The following is a 19,893-nucleotide window of genomic DNA, read 5'->3' as shown; positions in this document are numbered from 1 at the left end:
TCATTTAAGGCATTTTGCATGTAAACCCTTTTACCGTATACCGCACCATGGAATCAATAATGCTCTAGCAATAAATCTGCAAATTGCCTCTTCAGACAAAAAGAGGACTTGAACTCTATAGCGCCATCTATTGGAAGCTTCAATCCTACAAGTCACAATCAACCCTTTAACGAGTCGTGCAATATAAGTTAGGATAATGGCCAAATCAGAATCTCAATTTGCAGACACGGTGTTTCAGGCTGTTGGCCCTCATCAGTGCAAAGTATGAGAACAATAAATAATAATTTCTCCTGAGAACTCCCTGCAGAGAAATTAATACTCAGCTTCCAGCCACTAAAAACTGTTCCCAAAGATGTACTTACATTTTATACATTAGAATTATGCATTAACCGATATGTACACAGAAATGTAAACACATCTATTCCTCACCGCACTATTGTCATTCATGTCTCCAGGGTTCAATTACGCATATAACTCTGTATAAATGTTTCCCTATTCATTCCCTATAATCATCTACTACAGTACAGAGAGCTTTATATCATGTCTGGAGTTGCCTCTAAGATCGCCCAAGACAGGGCCAAGGCGGCGGGTCTTGGCTCCCCCAAGAACCCAATAAAATTTGCGAGTCAAGACTTTGAGAAACTGAAAGCAGAGTGCCTGGCATCCAAAACATTATTTGAAGACCCACAATTCCCTGCAGCTCAGTCCTCACTGGGCACAAAACAGTTGGGTCCAGATTCACAAAAAGCAAAAGGGCTTGAGTGGAAGAGACCAAAGGTAAGAATTAGTGATGATCGAGCATGCTCGTTGCTCGAGATTTACGAGTATGCTCGGGCGAGCACCTATTATCTTCAGCGTGCTCGGGCTTTAAGTTTTCGTTGCTCCGTGAACATGATTTGCGACTGTTTGACAGCTTTAACACATGTGAGGAAAGCTGGAAAAACAGGCATTCCTCACAGGTATTAAAGCTGTCAAACAGTCTCAAATCATGTTCACGGAGCAACGAAAACTTAACCCCAGAGCACGCTGAAGATAATAGGTGGTCTCCCGAGCATGCTCGTAAGTCTCGAGCAAAGAGCATGCTCGATCAACACTAGTAAGAATCTGTTCAGTAATATTTGTATGTATATTGTCTGTTTAAAGTGGATGACAAGAAAAAAAGTACCATACCTTCAATATCAAACCTATCTTGTGGTTAGATTCTCAAATAATGGATTTCCTAGTTCTGAATCTTTTTCAGCTCTTTCTCTTGCAAAGTGCTGTACCAGCTAAATCACTTTATTGAGTAGGAGAAGCTATTGAGAAGCTGAGCAGATTGACATATAATTTGCTGGGAAATAATTCTGTATAAATTTAGGAATCTGGGGAAGTGGTTTAACATGTTGGCACCACCCACTCGACTCATTGTAGAAAGCAGGGATTTATATCTATAAATCACAAGGAATAATTGATCTTTCCCCACAAATCTGTATATTCAGATGATTCTGCTCTATAATATACTGCTTAAAGATAAGGCACCATATTCAGTATTAGGCTGTGGTCACACAAGCGATGATTCTCTCATGCGAGTGCAGTCCGGTGTTTCACACTCACCCAAATTCTGGAGCCACTCGCAAGATGCGATTCGGTATCAGAAAAAAATAGATCTGCACTGCCCCATAGTATAACATTAGTCCGAGTGCAATCCGAAAAAAACCGTTGGATAGCACTTGGCCGCGTTACACGATCGTGTGAGCGACGGCTTACAGATCTACTTTAAAGAACCAAGCTGAGCTAAACTCATGTGCAGCGATTCCAATATTTTTATTTTTGTGCATTGTATTCTCTGTGTCATTTTTCCCCTTTTAGGTCCTGTACTAGGTATAAAACAGTGAGTTTGTTTTTTGCTCATAGTGTTCCGTCAATTAGATATTTTCTTTCAAAAACATAATTCTTTAAAAGAATTAGAGTTTATGTTACATTTCTATTATTATGTCTCGTGGGCTGAGTGTGACAACTATTCTATGTTTAGAGAACAATATGAGTTGGTTTATGCTTGTTATTGCTAACAAAATAAATGTTTAAATTTGCAGGAACTAAAGACAAACCCCGTGTTTATTATAGGAGGAGCGGAGCGTGAAGATGTCAATCAGGGGGGATTAGGTGAGTGGATCTGAATTCAGAAAAAAATAGAAAGCTAAAGACATTTAAAGGGAATCTGTCAGCAGGTTTTTGCTATATAATCTGAAAACAGCAGGAGATAGGAGCTGAAACTAAGATTTCAAGGTTGTGTCATATATTAAGCCATGTGCTGTTGTGTACTTACAATGAAGGTTTTATCAATAGTGCCCTGACTAGTTGCCTCGTGCCATGTCGTCGCACCACGTCCCCTCCTCTGATAAGCAGCTCACTGTCAATAGACAATGTACAGTATATTGAAAGCTGTGGTGTGGGCGGGATTAGCTTTCTCAGCTCTGCTTCATGCTACATCTAAGAACTCTGATTGTGTCACAATTGCTGCACCCAGTAAACTAAGGGACACATCATTGGAATCAGGGTCTATTTTCCTACATTATACTGCTCTCAGAGGAGGTAGCAAAAACCTGGTGACAGATTCTCCTTGAAGAGGACCTGTCATCAGGTCAAAAGTGTCTAGTTTATACTGCTCTCCTGAGTATTCTGTTTTTTTTTTTTTTTTTAAATTCATCATCCAGAGATATGGGTCTTCTTATTTAGTGCTAAATGTTATGGTCTTTATCAAGTGGGTGTGGCTCACAGGGTAATTATGCAGAGTGGCCTAAAGACACGCCCTCAAATAATCCTGAAAGATACGCTCCATTAGTAAAGACCATAAAAATTAACACTAAACAAAAAGACCCATATCTCTGGAACTGTATGGTGGATTTAAAAAAATAATAATAATAATATTTAGGGGAGCAGCAGGATTAAAATAAGAGCAATAACGACAAACATTTGTCTCAGTAACAGGTCTTCTTTAAAACTATACACATAAATGAGGCTATAGATCAGTGCTCCTTAACTCCAGTCCTAAAGGACCACAAATAGATCAAGAATTCAAGATTTGCTCAGTATTGCACAGGTGATGGAATTATTACCTGGGCAATACTAAAGAAATCCTGAAAACAGGATCAGTTGGTGTCTACGGTAGGAGGACTGGAGTTGGAGAATACTGCTATAGATACTGCCCACCTTCCCCTGTCACTTTTTGGTATCATAAAAATGTATAATGGTGTTTGACCCACTAGCGGACACAGACAGAAGAGGCCCATGTGCAAGAACAGTATATGGGCACTTTTCAGTTCAATATCTTGTCATAATGCACAATTCCACCTGCTTTGGAGGACGAAGTGGGCCCCTTACCTATTGGATACCTGTGCAGCTGCACAGATTGCACCAGTGATATGCCTGTCCCTGGGTTGACTCATAAAAAAAAACATTTTGCACCTAAACACAAAATAGGTGATAAATGTTGTTCGGAAGTGCAATGTTCCTGTGTCCTATGGCTAAAAAGAGAAATGGCCAAGCGTGTGCACTACTGATCTTTTTAAAGTGGTTATCCCACACACAAAGTACACTTTAAAAAAATAGATCCTGGTATAACAATAACTTCAGTAATTTAATGGGGAACTGTTAAAAAATGCTCCTGTGCTGAGATAATATTATAAGTAGGCCCCTGCTATGTACTGTGTAATGGATGTGTCCGACCATGTAGGAATAGGGTCTGAATATACCACAGCTCTGGGGCAGGGGAGGAAGCATAACACTATACAGACAAGACAGCATGCCATCACAACTGATTCTTTCTGTGAAGGAAAACATTTCCCTGCCTGTTTTATCACAGGAGTGAGTGTTTCCTGTGAAATCCATCTCCTTTCTAAAAACCATAAACATTTGCACTAAATAACATGATCCATATCTCTAGAACTGTGTGGTGGATTTAAAACTTCCAAGGGGAGCAGCAGAAATAAAATAAGGGCAAAAACTGGACACTTTTGAACTGATGATAGGTCCTCTATAAAGTTGAAAACAGTTGTTAATGCTATAGGTTTAACTCCTGAGCCCAAATCATTGACATGTCATTTATGGCAAATTTCGAGACCAGTTTCCTGTCATGGGAAAGTAGGTGTTATATGCATTAGAAATTTCTCACATGACTATTTCTTCACACAGGCGATTGTTGGTTCCTCGGCTCCATCGCATGCCTCACAACAAATAAAAATTGCTTGTTCCGCGTAATTCCACAAGACCAAAGTTTTGAGAAAGACTATGCCGGAATCTTCCGTTTTAAGGTAAATTATTTATGGAACAAAAGTAAAGCTCCTGAGACACAATGCAAAGATTGTAACAGCGCCCCAACCTACTATGTGCCACTTTTTTTTTTATAATGGAGTCTTTCTTGTGGAGCAGGAGGACATTAGGGCATGGGTGTGACTCTGCAGTCCCTATGGCTACGCTCAGAATCCAATTGATTCCTAATCAGGCAATTGCTCAACATTTTTTGCCCATACATGATTCTGTAGTTGTAGCTTTAATATGCAGTGTGGCACATATTGAATTTTCCTAACCCATATAAATAATCTTAAAAGGCAAATAAAAAAAATACTTCAACCCTAAAATAGGCAGCCATATAACAGCCTCAAGTGAGCCTTTTGTTTCTGCATATAAGCTTATACAGTTTATATGTGGAATTTTAAATGCTTCTTTTTCACAAAAATGGTATCTGATGTGATATACATAAGTTTACAAAAGTGCTAAAAAGAGCAAAACTATATACAAAAAGCAAGGGACAAAATTTACTCCTTTTAAACCCTAACCCTTATATCCCAGTCCAGAGCTGCTCACCCAGTGAAATCAGATCTCATTCTTTGCACTGACAAGGGGCAATACCTGTGCAATACTTAGTTTCTGAAAATTGAGATTCTGTTTTGGCTTTTGTCCTAACTCATATTGCAAGGCTTCTGGAGGGGTCGATATTCACTTTTAGGATCACCGCTTCCAATCGATGATATTAAAGTTCTAGTCCTCTTCCTCTCTGAAGATATAATTTGCATATTTAATTTCCCAGAGGAGCATGCATGGCTTTTAAGTCTCCTCACTCTGACATGCCAGGCTTGACATGTCACTCTGCACCAGGAGAAACGTTATCCCTTAGACCCCAAACTTTAGACTCAAGATGCTTGCAGCACTAAGGAGATTAACCACTTTACATAAGACAAATGGACATCACAATGGAAATCCATCGCTTGGGTTGTCAGTCCATTAGCCAGAAAGAAAAGGATTTCTAAATGTAAAATCCCTGGCTAATTCCAATTTCCTGGGTTTGGACCATGAAAGAACCCAATTGTTAAAGAAGTTGTCCAGTACTTTATATTACCCCTCCAATATATCCCCCGGGGCCCCTAAGACTTTTTGTAAATACCTTATGTTGCTGTTTCTGCCTGTGGGCGGCGCTATCTGTGGCCGCTCACAGGCATCACGTGACCCCGCACTGACGTCACAACAAGTGAGGCGTGACTCAGCGCTGGGGTCCCCGCATCGCACGCTTTCCCAATGAATGGGGAGAGGCAGAGCACACGGTGGATGCCGGGTGTGACGTGGGGGGTAACCCCACCCACAACCTGGCATCCACCATGGAACGCAGAAGACAAAGGCCGCAGCCGGGGGTCACGCGATGCCTGTGAGCGGCCAGTGATAGCGCCACCCACAGGCAGTATCTTTAACGGAATGTATTTACAAGAAGTCTTAGGGGCCCCAGGGGGATATATGGGGGGGGGTAATATAAAGTACTGGACAACCCCTTTAACACTACCAGAACAAAATCAATGTAAATGTTCCACTATAAAGTTCTGTTTTCTTGCAGTTTTGGCAGTACGGACAATGGGTGGAAGTCGTTGTTGATGACAGGCTGCCTACCAAGAATAACAAGCTCATTTTTGTAAAGTCCAAAACTTCTGAAGAATTTTGGAGCGCCCTCCTGGAAAAAGCCTATGCTAAGTAAGTGCAATAAAAATAAATATCAAAAATCTGGAAAATTGTGCAGTAGGTGTTTCATGTAATATTTGAAAAGTTGAATCAGGATTCTAAGATGGTCCAGAATGTGAAGAGCAGAGTAGAACCAAGCCAGGAAACGGATTTGTGGTCCAAAAATGAAAAATATTTAACTCAATCCCCACAAAACCATTGAAGGACCTACAAGAAAATATCATTTTTTCAAAAAAAAAAATGTAGATGGCACACCTTATACAGCAATCTCTATTACTATGACAGGGATTTGAAGATCTTCAATGAGTTTCTTTCCACAGTGCAAGCAATAAAATGTTAATGAAATATAAGTGAAAAAGGTGAAACAAATCTAAAGAGAATATACTGTATTACAAAGGTTTTCCATTTTCTGGCTAAATAACCAAATCCATTAAGAACCAAGGATAAGGCATATTTTTAGGATGTACAGGGTATTGACAACTGTGACCCCTAAAAATCAAGAGAACATGTCTTATATGGGAATAGAGTGATATTGCTACTACCTGACCACCACCCCATTCACATTTATTGGTCTGATGTTTGTTCTGACTCAAAGTCAGATTGCGGGATCACCAGTGGGGCCAAGTTGTGGGACTCGGTCCTCTCAGTATCGAGCGCTAGGAGAAAAGAAATGCATACCATTGTGAGCATAAAAAATTCTGTTTATTAACCATGTGAGCAAGATTCTTATACTATTTACAGACAAATTAAGTTTCCATTGGAATCTTCCATCATCAGTATAGCGTACAAACTTATTTTAGTGATATTATGTCTTTTCTCAATGAACTACCCATAGCAAACACAGTTTCTCAAAACATTATATATGAAATAGGAAAATATTAGACCAAATCTGAAACCTTAAGAAACATAATAAAAGACTATGAGAATAGTTAATACTAAAAAATATAGAATATACAGGAAGATATTAACCCTTCTATATCAATTTCCTCCTTTTGTAAATGGTATAAACTTTACCACAGGTTGAGCATGAGTGATTACCATTCCCATAATGTAGTGGTGGCCATGAATAAGAGATACTGCTCCATTCACACAGGGAACACAGGACCCCTTGTAAACTCATTTAAAATACATTTATCACTCATACTGTGGATAGGTGATAATCCCTTTAAATGAAACAGAGAGAGGATTTCTACTGCTAATGTCAAGCTGTCCCACAAGAGGGCCCCAGGTGTGAGATAATAGGCCTCTATGGTCCAGCAAAAGTCAGCCCCATTTGGAGCAAATTATTTGCACCTTGGGTATACTTATGGTGGGATGATTAACAAACCTGATCATGCGGTAACATCTCTTTTACCTTGTAGAATGCAGTGCTAAGCAAAGCTCTATTCTCAACAGGATCAATGGATCGTATGAAGGTCTTGTTGCAGGTCATGTTTTGGAATCATTGCAGGATTTCACCGGTGGGGTAGGGGAATTATACAGAACAAAGTCTGCTCCAAATGATTTGTTTGAGAAAATCCAAAGAAGACTATTGGAAAAATCCCTAGTTGGCTGTACCTCAGTAAGTTAAGAGTGTTAATTTGCAATAGTGTTTAATAAAATCATTGCATTATGTGACTAGAGCTGACTTGCAAAGCCAAACTTAACCTGTGGACAAAATTCTCAGTTTCTTGAAAAAATAAAAGTAGATTCCAGAGCTAAGTGAATCGCTTAAATTAACATCACATTTGTCTCAAATTTTTAGGAACTTGCTGAACCCAGAGAATTTGAACAATTTGTGAAACATACAAAATATCTGTTGCCACTTTACACATTGCAGAAGGTTGCATCCACTAGAGAAGGATCATATGACTTCGGGCGGGTTTCCTCATAATGCCTTGCCGCTAACACATCACATCAAAACCTACAAAAGTGACTTCAATAGTGTTTAATATTATAACTTTATTAATTCAAATAATATGACAAAAATAGCAAAAACTGAATTGTGAAAGAGTGGTATCACCATGGAAACATGCATACCAAAGAAGACGAGACGTAAATAGGTAAAATACAAAAGGGAGTCAGATAACAGTCAAGAATCAAATAAAATCAGGCATATGATGAGGGTCTGCAATATGTAATGTAACTGGAAAAAATAAAATGCATATAAAGATGAAATGCTATCAAAAACTAGTTGATGGTGTAGATACAAAAGTATCCAATAACCTAGGGCTTTAGTATATTTAAGATGAGAAGTACAACCTGAGAACTACAATGAAGATTGCCAGAGTGATGAGATAATTATAATTTAAATATTGAGTAATTTCGTAACACAATACTGTGGGGTTACCATAAATTCATAAAAAATGCATAGCGCATAAATTGTACTATTAAGTTACCATGGACAATTAATCCAGTAGTATAAATCAGAATACAGGATAGCTGCAGACTCAAACTGCATGCATAGTAGATGCCAAAGTGCAAAACTGCTATAAACTCATGCATAGTACATGTTGTATATTTACCTAAAATATCATCCCGACACACATTTCATCGTGGTTTCTTCCAAGAGGCTATAAGAAGCTGTGCAGCGTTTTGATTGTAATCTTCTAATCAGCTCAAATTGGCCCATTGGCTTGCCACCAACAATTGTAGGTTATATCTAACCCATCACATGTAGCACAGCCTATCAGTAGGGACTATTATAGCCTGTATAAAAGCAGAGTCAGGGAATGCAGCAGCCATTGTTTGCTGAATCTGCATAGTGAGAGGATGTCACAACTCACAGCTTAGCAATAGAGCTAGGGAATGAAAGATATACAGTAAAACATTGAATAAACTTCACTGATTATGGTGACAGCACAACAGTGAATAAAATTAGTGTGTCAAACAAAGACAATAATATCATACACATTTTTCAGGGCTTTTGGAGGCTTTGGGGTAGTTTTGATTTGCCTCAAATCAAATTGCCATCTATCAATTTCCCTAGAAAAATTTGAATCTCAAAAGAATTACTTGTCTCTACAGTTCCTTTTTCTAATTTTTCTAATCTAATGAACCCTTTATCATCTTCAGATCTGGATGATCAAATAGTTGGAAAAGTTGCTCATGCAAATACTGGACCATTGATTTGGAGGTTTACTGGCATTGTATTCAGCTCTACTGTACTCACGAAGATCAACACTGCTCAATCTTTTTAATTTTTCTTTGCAGTTCGGTGATTCCAATGCAAAATCTTTAAGTGAGAGTATCGTCAGAGGTCATATATACTCGATAACCAGAGAAGAGGAGGTGAGGAAACTCCAACACATATTTGACTTGAGCAGCATTGAAAGGTCTTTATGTTCACAAATACATGGTGCTCTGTATTCTGAAGGTCACTTCTGGTGAAAATAAAGTACAGCTCATCAGAGTGTGGAATCCCTGGGGTTACAGTGAATGGACCGGAGCCTGGAGTGATAAGTATGGTCTACATTTCTTGAAATATCATTTGTAATACATATCCTTATTACAGCTTGCAGTAGACATTGAAAATTCATGGACCAATTGACTCCCGCATGTTCAGATGTGGGCAGAACTGTGAGATTAAAGTTGGAATCATATGGGCAGACTGACCAGCTCTCGAATAAGGAATGCAAATGTAGTCAATTGATTTGCACTGGTGGCTTTTTCACAGTGAATTATGATGACGACAACTATGATTCATAAACAATCCAACTGACAAATGTTCTTCTTTTTCTTTTTCCGATGCATTCTTATGAATATCAGCCTAATTAAAGAGACTTTAACATCTTCCCGACATAGGACAAACATGCCTTACCCATGCGGGCCAGGTGCCATCTGTGTTTTTTAGCCGGGTCCTGCCTCTAGTTGGGATTGCTTCTGTCAATCTCTGACTGCGGCATTTAATTGGTTCCGATGTGCATGAGCAAATGTTCCAGCACTCATCAGTACCCACACAACATGATCGGGTAGGGAGGACAAAAGATTACCAAGACCGCTGAGGCTTATTGATTGCCTGAGATACCATCATCTTTGCACCTTTATGTTGTCCAGCTACCTACAGTATAATACAAAAATGAAATACTGCAGTATATAATATTAGTGGTTCAAGTTCTCAAGGTGGACTAAAAACGAAAAAGTACTACAAGTTTTTAAGAATATGAACGTAAAATATAAAACAAGCATTAAAGTTTATATCCCCCACATCTTTCCCAATATAAAAATATATATAATAAAGTGTTGCATATAGTCATGTCTGTAAATGTACGATCTATAAAAATATAAAATTAAGCAACTGATATGGTAAACCGTGTAAAAAATCAAATCTAAATTCCAAAAAACACTATCTTTGATCACCCCAACTACCTCCACAATTGCAATTTACAATAAAAAGATCAAAACATCATGTGTTCCCCAAAATTGTATCAATGAAATTGACAGCTTGCCATGAAAAAAAACAAGTCTCTATACAGCGCCATCGATGGGAAAATGAAAAAATAAGTCTTAAAATAATGACAAAAACCTATTTTTTTTACAAAGTCTTGCTGTTTTTTGTTTACATTAACTAAAGTTTTTAGTGCTACCATTTTGGGGTACATAACATTTTGGATTACTTTTAAGGCTTTGTTTGTTATCCTTTGCTCTATGCTGAAAACTTATTACAAGGTTTCCATCTAAATCTCCATAATAAGTTACATAGTTACTATACATAGGTTGAAAAAAAAACTTAGGTCCATCAAGTTCAACCTTTCTCCCCCAATTTTACATTTTGTTACCAAATTATCTATAACCTACAATGTTATATGTATCAAGGAAGTCATCCAGCCCCTGTATAAAAACTGTTATAGTGTCGGCCATTACTACCTCGTTGGCATTCCACAGTCTGACCACTCTGACTGTAAAGAACCCTTTCCTGTTTAGCTGCCGGAATCGCCTTTCTTCCACCCATAATGAGTGTCCCCTGGTCCTTAGTATGGTCTTTGGAAGGAATAAGTCATGTGCTAGGCCTTTGTACTGACCACACATATATTTATACATATAAATGAGATCCCCTCTGAAACGCCTTTTTTCTAAGCTAAACAAGCTCAACTTTTCCAACCCCTCATCATATGAGAGGCCTCCATCCTGTGTAATATAAGAGAGGCCTCCATCCCTTGTAATAATCTAGTTGCCGCCTTTGAACTGACTCTAACTTCTGAATATCCTTTTTAAAATGTGGAGCCCAAAACTGGACCCCATGTTCTAGATGTGGCCTCACCAGTGATTTACAGAGGGGTAACAATAAGTTTGGATCACAGGATTTTATCTCTTTTTTTATACACCCTAATAACTTGTTTGCTTTTGCAGCTGCTGCTTGACATTGAGTACTGCTGCTCAGCTTACTTGTAACCAGAATACCCAAATCTTTCTCCTATTCTGTAGTCCCGAGTATACTCCCATTTAATGTACCCCAGAGCTGCACTCACTATTCTGCTGGTGCAGTCACTGTGTACACACATTATATGACTTTTCCTATACTGATCCTGATTACATCCTGTATTATACTCCAGAGCTGCACTCACTATTTTGCTGGTGCAGTTATAGCGGTGTCTGAACGACACCGCCGGGCAGGACTCAAATATGGTACAGTAGATGAGGGGGCAGAAACCAAACACTGGCTTTATTGAAAGACAGAGGATTATATGCCGGAAAATAAGACTAACAGTTATTGTAACGGTAATAGCAATAATACAGTTGAAACCAGAAGTTTACATACACTATATAAAAAGATACATATCCATGTTTTTCTCAATATCTGACATGAAATCAGAATAAACCTTTCCTGTTTTAGGTCAATTAGGATTACCATAATTTTTAATATTTGCCAAATTCCAGCATCATGAGAGAGAGAGAGAGATTTTTTTAAGGCATTTTTACTACTTACTGCAAAGTCAAAAGTTTACATACACTAAGATTACTATGCCTTTAAGCAATTCTGGACAGCCCATATGATGATGTCATGTGATTGGAAGGTTCTGATAGGTTTTTGGCAACATCTGAGTTAATTAGAGACACACCTGTGGATGTATTTTAATGCACACGTGAAACAAACTGCTTCTTTGTGTAGCATCATGAGAAAGTCTAAAGAAATCAGCCAAGATATCAGGAAGAGAATGGTGGACTTGCACAAGTCTGGCTCATCCAGTTTACATACAAATGATCCAGGTTTGTAGGTGGCCTTGCTCGCACCTGCCTTTTCAGCTTTGCCCATAAATTTTCAATAGGATTGAGATCAGGGCTTTGTGATGGCCACTCAAAAACCTTGACTTTGTTATCCTTAAGCCACTTTGTTACCATTTTGGCAGTATGCTTCGGGTCATTGTCCATTTGGAAGACCCATTTCCACTCAAGCTTTAACTTCCCAGCTGATGTCTTGAGATGTTGCTTCAGTATTGCCACAGAATCTTCTTTTCTCATGATGTCATCTATTTCGTAAAGTGCACCAGTCCCTGATGCAGCAAAACAACCCCACAACATGATGCTGTCACCCCCATGTTTCACAGTTGGGATGGTGTTTTTAGGCTTCCAAGCTTCTCCCTTTTTCCTCCAAACGTAACAATGGTCATTATGCCCAAAAAGTTCAATTTTAGTTTCATTAGACCACACGACATGTCTCCGAAAGTTAAGGTCTTTGTTCCTGTGTGCATTTGCAGCCATTTATCTGGCTTTTTTATGTTTCTTTTGGAGTAATGGCTTCTTCCTGGCAGAGTGGCCTTTCAGCCTATGTTGATACAGTACTCGTGTCACTGTGGATATTGATACAATCTTACCAGCTTCCACCATCATCTTCACAAGGTCTTTTTCTTTTGTCCTTGGGTTGATATGCACTTGTTGGAGCAAAGCAGTTCATCTCTGGGACACAGAACCTGTCTCCTTCCTGAGCGGTATGATGGCTGAACATTCCCATCTTGTTTGTACTTGAATATAATTGTTTGTACAGATAAACGAGGCACCTTCAGGTATCTTGAAATTGTACCCAAGGATGAGCCAGACTTATGCAAGTCCAAAATTCTGGCCCTGATATCTTGGCTGATTTCTTTAGACTTTCTCGATGCTACATAAAGAAGCAGTGTGTTTTAGGTGTGCATTAAAGTACATCAACAGGTGTGTCTCTAATTAACTCAGATGTTGCCAAAAAACTATCAGAAGCTTCCAAACACATCACATCATCATATGGGCAGTCCAGAATTGTTTAAAGGCATAGTAATCTTAGTGTATGTAAACTTTTGACTTTGCTGTAAGTAGTAAAAATGGCTTAAAAAAATCTCTCTCTCTCTCTCTCATTATGCAGGAATTTGGCAAATATTAAAAATTATGGTAATACTAATTGACCTAAAACAGGAAAGGTTTATTCTGATTTCATGTCAGATATTGAGAAAAACATGCATGTGTGTCTTTTTTAGTGTTGAGCGAGCACTAAAATGCTCGGGTGCTCGAAGCTCGGGCCGAGCTCACCGTGATACTCGGGTGCTCGACCCGAGCAACCAGCCCAATGTTAGTCTATGGGAGACCCGAGCATTTTTGCAGCAGCACCCCCGGCAGTCTGTAGAAAGTAATGTTGAGCCACCCCCGTAGTGTTCGAGTTCGGTTCGGTTCGTCGAACACCCGTGTGTTCGCCGAACTGTTCGTCGAACTGTTCGTCGAACACCTTCGAACACCGTTAAAACCAATGGCAGGCAAACAAAAACACATAGAAACACATAGAAAACACCTTCAAAGGTGTCCAAAAGCTGACAAACTGCTCAGAAGACACAACTAACACATGGAAAAGTGACAAGTACATATAGTCATGCGAAAAGAAAAGAGGTGGAGGAGTAAAAGGAGGGGGAGACACAGATATAGGCATGTCATGCCCTTCTAAAATCCAAAAAGTGAGAAGCCGACACGTTCAGTCCGCTCCTGCCCGTGCCACCTCCGTGTCGCCGGGTTTGTGCCAGAGCCGCAGTGAACCCTGACGGCCAGCCCCCCTCTCCCAATACTGGTGCCTGTCCGCTGGTGGGTCGAGCGAGCCCCCCTGTGGTGGAGGCAGCTCTAAGCTTTTTAATTTAAATTGTCTCTCTAATTTGAATGAATACACTTTAAATCCATTTACAAGGATCTATTGGAGGGTAAGTCTCATGCCAGCAGCCGCGTAATTCCAGCTCCAGTAGCGTCCACTAAAGCTGCTGCAGTTAAAAAGCTTTTATAAGGATCGAGCTCGGCTGTCCACCGCAAGGCATCCTACTGCCAGTCCCAGCCCCTATGCCTTGGGGTGCCTCCTGAAGCTCTTCACTGAGTATCCCGTGGTCCCGAAGCATTTCCTTTGAAAAAATTAAGTGTCCAAACTACAGGTGGTGTAGCTTGCTTAACAGCCGGGATAATCCGCTGACTAGCAGACACTGCTACTAGGCACAAAGTATTTCCTGGGCTAGATGCAGTTAAAAATTTGTAATTAGATACTCTCGTTGGATGCTGAGAAAGCATTCCATAGAGTCTCCTGGCACGCCATATATGATTCTCTTAAAAAGCTTGGGGTAGGGGTTTAGGGGTCCCTTTTTATAGCCAAAATCACGGCCCTGTATCGCAATACGTCACCTAGGCTGAAGATAAATGGAACTGTAGCACCCTGAGGGCTCGGTTGCTACAGAGGTATTGCACCTCACCCAGAGGTGTGATATCTCACTCTCAGGTAAGGATGGAGTGTGGATCAGGACCCGACACCTGCATGCATTACACCACATTGCCGTGGGGCAGGGCGACCAATATGCCTCTGAGATGGGCACGACAGTCCCTGTCCCTGGCTGGAGTGGGGGGAGGGAACACTGAGGAAGGGGAACCCTGTAGTGCAGGAGCAGGGAGGAAGCAGTTCCTGGGTGCATTGAGAAGGGAGTATAAAAGGTGGGCACCATCTTAGTTCAGTGCAGAGAAGTCTGAGCAGAAGTGGCAGGGAGCAGGGGCCCTGCATGAGCTCTGCTCCGGAGGCGGGCCTAGTAACAGAGGCCCAGGCCTGGAAGAGGGAGAAGGAAGGAAGAGGAGCGGAGAAGGCTCCAGGAATGAGGAACGAAGGGATCCCAGGGGTGCGGACGGGCGAGTCGCCACCGCACGCCCGAATCCACATGCATGGAGGGGTCAGGCCAAAGGGGGAGACCGGTCCCCGAAACTAGTGGAGGCAGGAAACGACCCTCAGCTAGAAACCGGAGGCTGTGACATTTTATGTGGCGCAGCCCCTCGCTACACCCGCTAGGAGGGCAGCACATAGGGTCAGGGAAACTGGCGCCAAGTTTACCAAGAGGAGGCCCGAGGCAGCCGGACAGAAGGGTTGGTAAGAAAGGCCAGACAAAGGACACACAAAGGGGGTCCTGTGAAGCGCTCCAAAGTTATCTGGGAGTTGTCTGAGCCCCTCAACTGGTGAGCACAGTATGATGTGGGCAGCCGTTACCTGCAGACGTGGTCTGGATAATAAGAACTGTGAGTAAAGGCCCTGGACTGCATCACTGACTCCGTGTCGTTACTGCTGCTGCCCTGCACCATCACCCCCATCCTCCGCATACACTGCCCTGAGGCTATACTCCTCCCGTGGGGAGTTATGCTACGCTCTGCTGCACCCACAACACCAGCCTCAGCGGTCTGCCCTGCAGCGGCGGTTCAGTCTGACCGCAATCCACGGGTGGCGTAGTCGGACATTTAAACATCAAAACCACATAAATAGTTCCGCCACTGGTTTGACCACCCTGAGCCACGGAACCGGGTCGCCGCCACGAAGACTACAACCACCAGCATCCACCAAAAAGGGTCCGGCTCCGGGTGTCCCAAGGCCCAGGGGGTGCATCAGAACATTTTCATCACCTTTCACAATCACCAATGGGACAAGGCAGGGATGTCCTCTGTCCCCTCTCTTATACATCCTAGTGATGGAGCACCTGCTCTCATCAATTCGCCATAACCCCAATATTAGGTGGATTGAGGTGGGAGGCACCGAGTACAAGTGCTCTCTATTTGCTGATGATGTACTAGTATATATCACTCAATCACATATATTCTTCCATGCTGTTTTGACTGAAATAGATCACTTTGTTACATGGTCAAATTTTAAAATCAATGCAGCGAAGTCTGAGGCCCTCGATGTCTCCCTCCCCAAATCCATATAGGATTCCATCCAGTCCAACTTTCCCTTTGCCTGGCTCTCACAGGGTATCAAATACTTAGGAATTCCTATTCATAGAGACCTCTCCCATCTATGTTATCTTAATTTTGGGCCCTTTATTGAACAACTCCATACAGACCACGGTTGGCAAGTTAGAACTGTAAGATTCACTACGTGAACCACTGGTGTTTTGTGGAAAAGCACATGTACACTGTGTTCCAAATTATTATGCAAAAAGTGTTTAGGAGTGATAAGGGAAGAATTTGTTTGTTTGTCAGTTAAACTCATTGATGGTGATGTGTGTCAGGGCTCTTTATATCACTGTAAGCAATTGCAGACACCTGTGCTAAATAGTTTGGCAGGTGTGTCCAATGAAAGGCAAGACTACTTAAGAAGGCTGTCTCACATTATTAAGCAGCCTACATTTTCTGCCAAAATGGGAAAGAAAAAGGATGTGTCGGCTGCTGAGAAGCAACAAATTGTGGAGTGTTTAGGTCAAGGCATGACTACAGTCAACATTGTGCGATGATCAGGATGAAGTGTCTTGGCAATCAAGAAGTATGTAGCTGATTCACAGTACACACGTATGCGTGCTGATAAGGGCAAATTGAGGACTCTTTCCTAGAGGCAATTACGTCAGGTTAAAAGAGCAGCGCAAAAAAGCCTTGTCATAGCAGCAGACAAGTTTTTGAAGCTGCTGGTGCCTCCAACGTCCCCGGAACAACAAGATGCAGGGTCCTTCAGAGGTTTGCAGCTGTGCATATGCCATCCTGTCGACCTCCTCTATCCACTTCACACAAGCAGAAACGGCTCCAGTGGGCCAAACATTACATGAAGACTGATTTCAAAACTGTTTTGTTCACGGATGAGTGCCGTGCAGCGCTGGATGGTCCAGATGGATGGAGTGGAGAGTGGCTGGTTGATGGACACCCCACGCAAACACCGCTACAGCGCCAACAAGGAGGAGGTGGAGTAATGTTTTGGGCTGGAATCATGGGGAGAGAGATTGTCGGCCCCTTTAGGATCCCTGAAGGCACTAAAGATGAACTCCATAATGTATGTGGATTTTCTCAAACAGCACTTCCTGCCATGGTTCAAGAAGAAGAACCATGTATTTCACAGCAAGATCATTTTTTTGCATGATAATGCACCATCTCATGCTGCACATAAAACATCTGCATCTCTGGCTGATATGGGCATAAAAGGGGACAAACTTATGGTGTGACCCCCATGCTCCCCTGACCTCTACCCCATTCAGAACCTCTGGAGCATCATCAAAAGGAGTGTCTATGATGGCGGGAGGCAGTTCACATCTAAGCAACAGCTCTGGGAGGGTATTCTGTCCTCATGCAAAACAATTGAAGCAGAAACCATCCAAAACCTGACAAATTCAATGGACGAGAGAGTTCAGAAGCTCCTTTCGAACAAGGGGTCCTATGTGAAAATGTAACATCACCGAGAATAAAGTTTTGAGTTGAAAACTGTTTGATTTCAGTTTCTAATAACCTGCTAATGCTTATAATTTCAAAAATGACCATTTTTTTGGTCTTTATTAAAATGAAAAGGTTGATCGAAAAGTTTGGGGGATCTAAGAGTGTGGCAACCCAGTAGTCATGATTATTTCTAATTCTCACAATTCGAGGGTCATATTGCAGGTAGTGCAGCAAGAAGGCACTCATGTGTGTTGCGCATCCAGGAGCACCAAGTCCCTGTTGTGTTGGTGGCGAGGTAACAATCATGCTTCCTTCCTCTGTCCTCTCCCCCCAACCTCGCACAACAGAAATGTGATCAAGGTCTCCCTCATCTGATGAGTCTTCCATCAGTTCGTCCTCCACTTCTTCCTGGGCTCCTGCACCCTTCCTCACTAGTTTGGCTGCTACCATGCGCCCTGGTAAAACCATCTCCCCCACCCTCACATGCCTGCCGCCTTGGTGCTGCCGACCGTCTGGACCTTGCAGATGTTAGCCCTTCCACATACAACTCCTCCTCCTCTACTTCCGCCACCTCCTCTTGTGCCACCACCTGACTCCGAATTCTGTGTAACATGTGCTCCAGCATGTAAATCACCGGAATAGTCATGCTGATAATGGCATCGTCAGCACTAAACAGCTTCGTCGCCATTTCAAAACTGTGCAGAAGGGTGCATAGGTCCCTGATCTGAGACCACTCCTCCAGCGTGATTTGCCCCACCTCTGGATCTCGTTGGCCCAGGCTATACGTCAGAACGTATTGCACCAGGGCTTGTCGGTGCTGCCACAGTCGCTGCAACATGTGCAGAGTTGAATTCCACCGGGTAGGCACATCGCATTTTAGCCGGTGAAGTGGCAGGCCCAACGACTTCTGTAGAGATGTAAGTCGCTGAGCTGTGGGATGCGAACGGCGGAAGTGAGCACACAGCGACCGTGCCCTCTGCAGAAGGCCATCTAGTCTGGGATAGTGGGATAAAAATTGCTGGACAACCAGGTTCAACACGTGAGCCATACAAGGCACGTGTGTGACATTGCCCCGGCGAAGGGCCGCACCCAGGTTTGCAGCATTGTCGCACACGGCCTTCCCTGGTTTCAGGTCCAATGGAGACAACCATTCATGAAATTGGTTCTCCAGAGCTGACCACAACTCCTCAGCTGTGTGACTCACATTTCCCAGACATTTCAAAGTAAAAACCGCCTGATGACGTTGAGCCCTACTGCCAGCATAGTAAGGAGGTGTGCAGCATCCCTTCTGCGCAGTTAGAAAGCTTGTAGCATGACCAGACAGGCTTTGGGTGCAGGTGGAAGACCGAGAGGAGGTTGAGGAGGCAGAAGCAGTGGAGGAACTTTGACATAAAGAGGATTGACGCACAACTCGTGGGGACGGCAAGACTTGGACAGCAGCCCCTTGTCCTGCTGTCACCATAGTTACCCAGTGCACAGTCAGCGACATGTAACGCCCCTGTCCATGCCTACTCATGCAAGTGTCTGTGGTGAAATGCACCCTGTCACACACAGAGTTTCTCAAAGAAGCGGTGATGTTGTGTGCGACATGCTGGTGGAGCGCAGGCACACCTTTCTTTGAGAAGTAGTGCCGACTGGGCATCTGGTACTGGGGCACTGCGACGGACATAAGGTCTCGAAAATCCTCTGTGTCCACCAGGCGGAAAGGCAGCATTTCTGTAGCCAAGAGCTTGCAGATGGTGAAATTCAACCTCTTAGCTTTCTCATGGCTAGGAGGAAATGGTCTTTTACTTGTCCACATCTGAGGGACCGAGGGCTGGCTATTGTGCTTTGACGGGGTTGATAAGGGTGTCCCCGGCAAACTGCCGGTCTGTGAGGAAGATGCAGGCGGACATGTTAGGTTGCCTTGATCCAAAGGTGGTGCTATCGATGTCGGACAGCGCTCAACACCAGCTGGTTTTACCACCTCCAAAGAAAATGATGACCTGCCAATCACGCTGGCTGTTGCGGGTAAAGAGGTGGCAGGTCTGCGCCCCAAAACAGGTGTGACTGCTGTCCCCCCAGTCACAGAGGATGAAGAGGCCGCGGATGCACAAGATATGGCAGACGGTGGTTGGCCCGGCCGGCTAGGCCGCATTGTAGCACACTGAGCTTCCCACTGCAACTTATGCTTCATGTCCATGTGCCGGTTCATGCATGAAGTACTCAAACTATGTATTTTTTGGCCTCTACTTAGCTTTTGCTGACAAATGTTACAGATAACACGAGTTGGGTCATCTTTATCGATCTGAAAAAATGCCCAGGCTATGCAAGGCTTAGCACCCATGCGACCTG

The 19,893-nt window shown here is 42.5% G+C and overlaps 1 protein-coding gene across 3 annotated transcripts in view; it reads left to right on the top strand.

Annotated features, from left to right (window-relative positions):
* Positions 1-504: 504 nt before the first annotated feature.
* Positions 505-19,893, top strand: part of LOC141257387 (calpain-8-like) — a 120,095-nt gene continuing 100,706 nt past the window's right edge. For all 3 annotated transcript variants that reach the window (XR_012318057.1, XM_073671881.1, XM_073671882.1), the window contains exons 1-7: positions 505-777; positions 2,073-2,142; positions 4,171-4,289; positions 5,861-5,994; positions 7,378-7,543; positions 9,175-9,252; positions 9,338-9,423. Coding sequence is in view for 2 of the 3 variants with exons in the window: in XM_073671881.1 (XP_073527982.1) it covers positions 541-777; positions 2,073-2,142; positions 4,171-4,289; positions 5,861-5,994; positions 7,378-7,543; positions 9,175-9,252; positions 9,338-9,423 (890 nt within the window). In the remaining variant the exon portion in view is untranslated. The remainder of the gene's footprint in view (positions 778-2,072; positions 2,143-4,170; positions 4,290-5,860; positions 5,995-7,377; positions 7,544-9,174; positions 9,253-9,337; positions 9,424-19,893) is intronic.

This window comes from Phyllobates terribilis, unplaced genomic scaffold (genome assembly GCF_046119375.1).
Source record: "Phyllobates terribilis strain yellow unplaced genomic scaffold, ASM4611937v1 Scaffold_3__8_contigs__length_932513732, whole genome shotgun sequence".
NCBI lineage: Eukaryota > Metazoa > Chordata > Amphibia > Anura > Dendrobatidae > Phyllobates > Phyllobates terribilis.
This window is presented reverse-complemented; position numbering and strand designations above follow the sequence as displayed.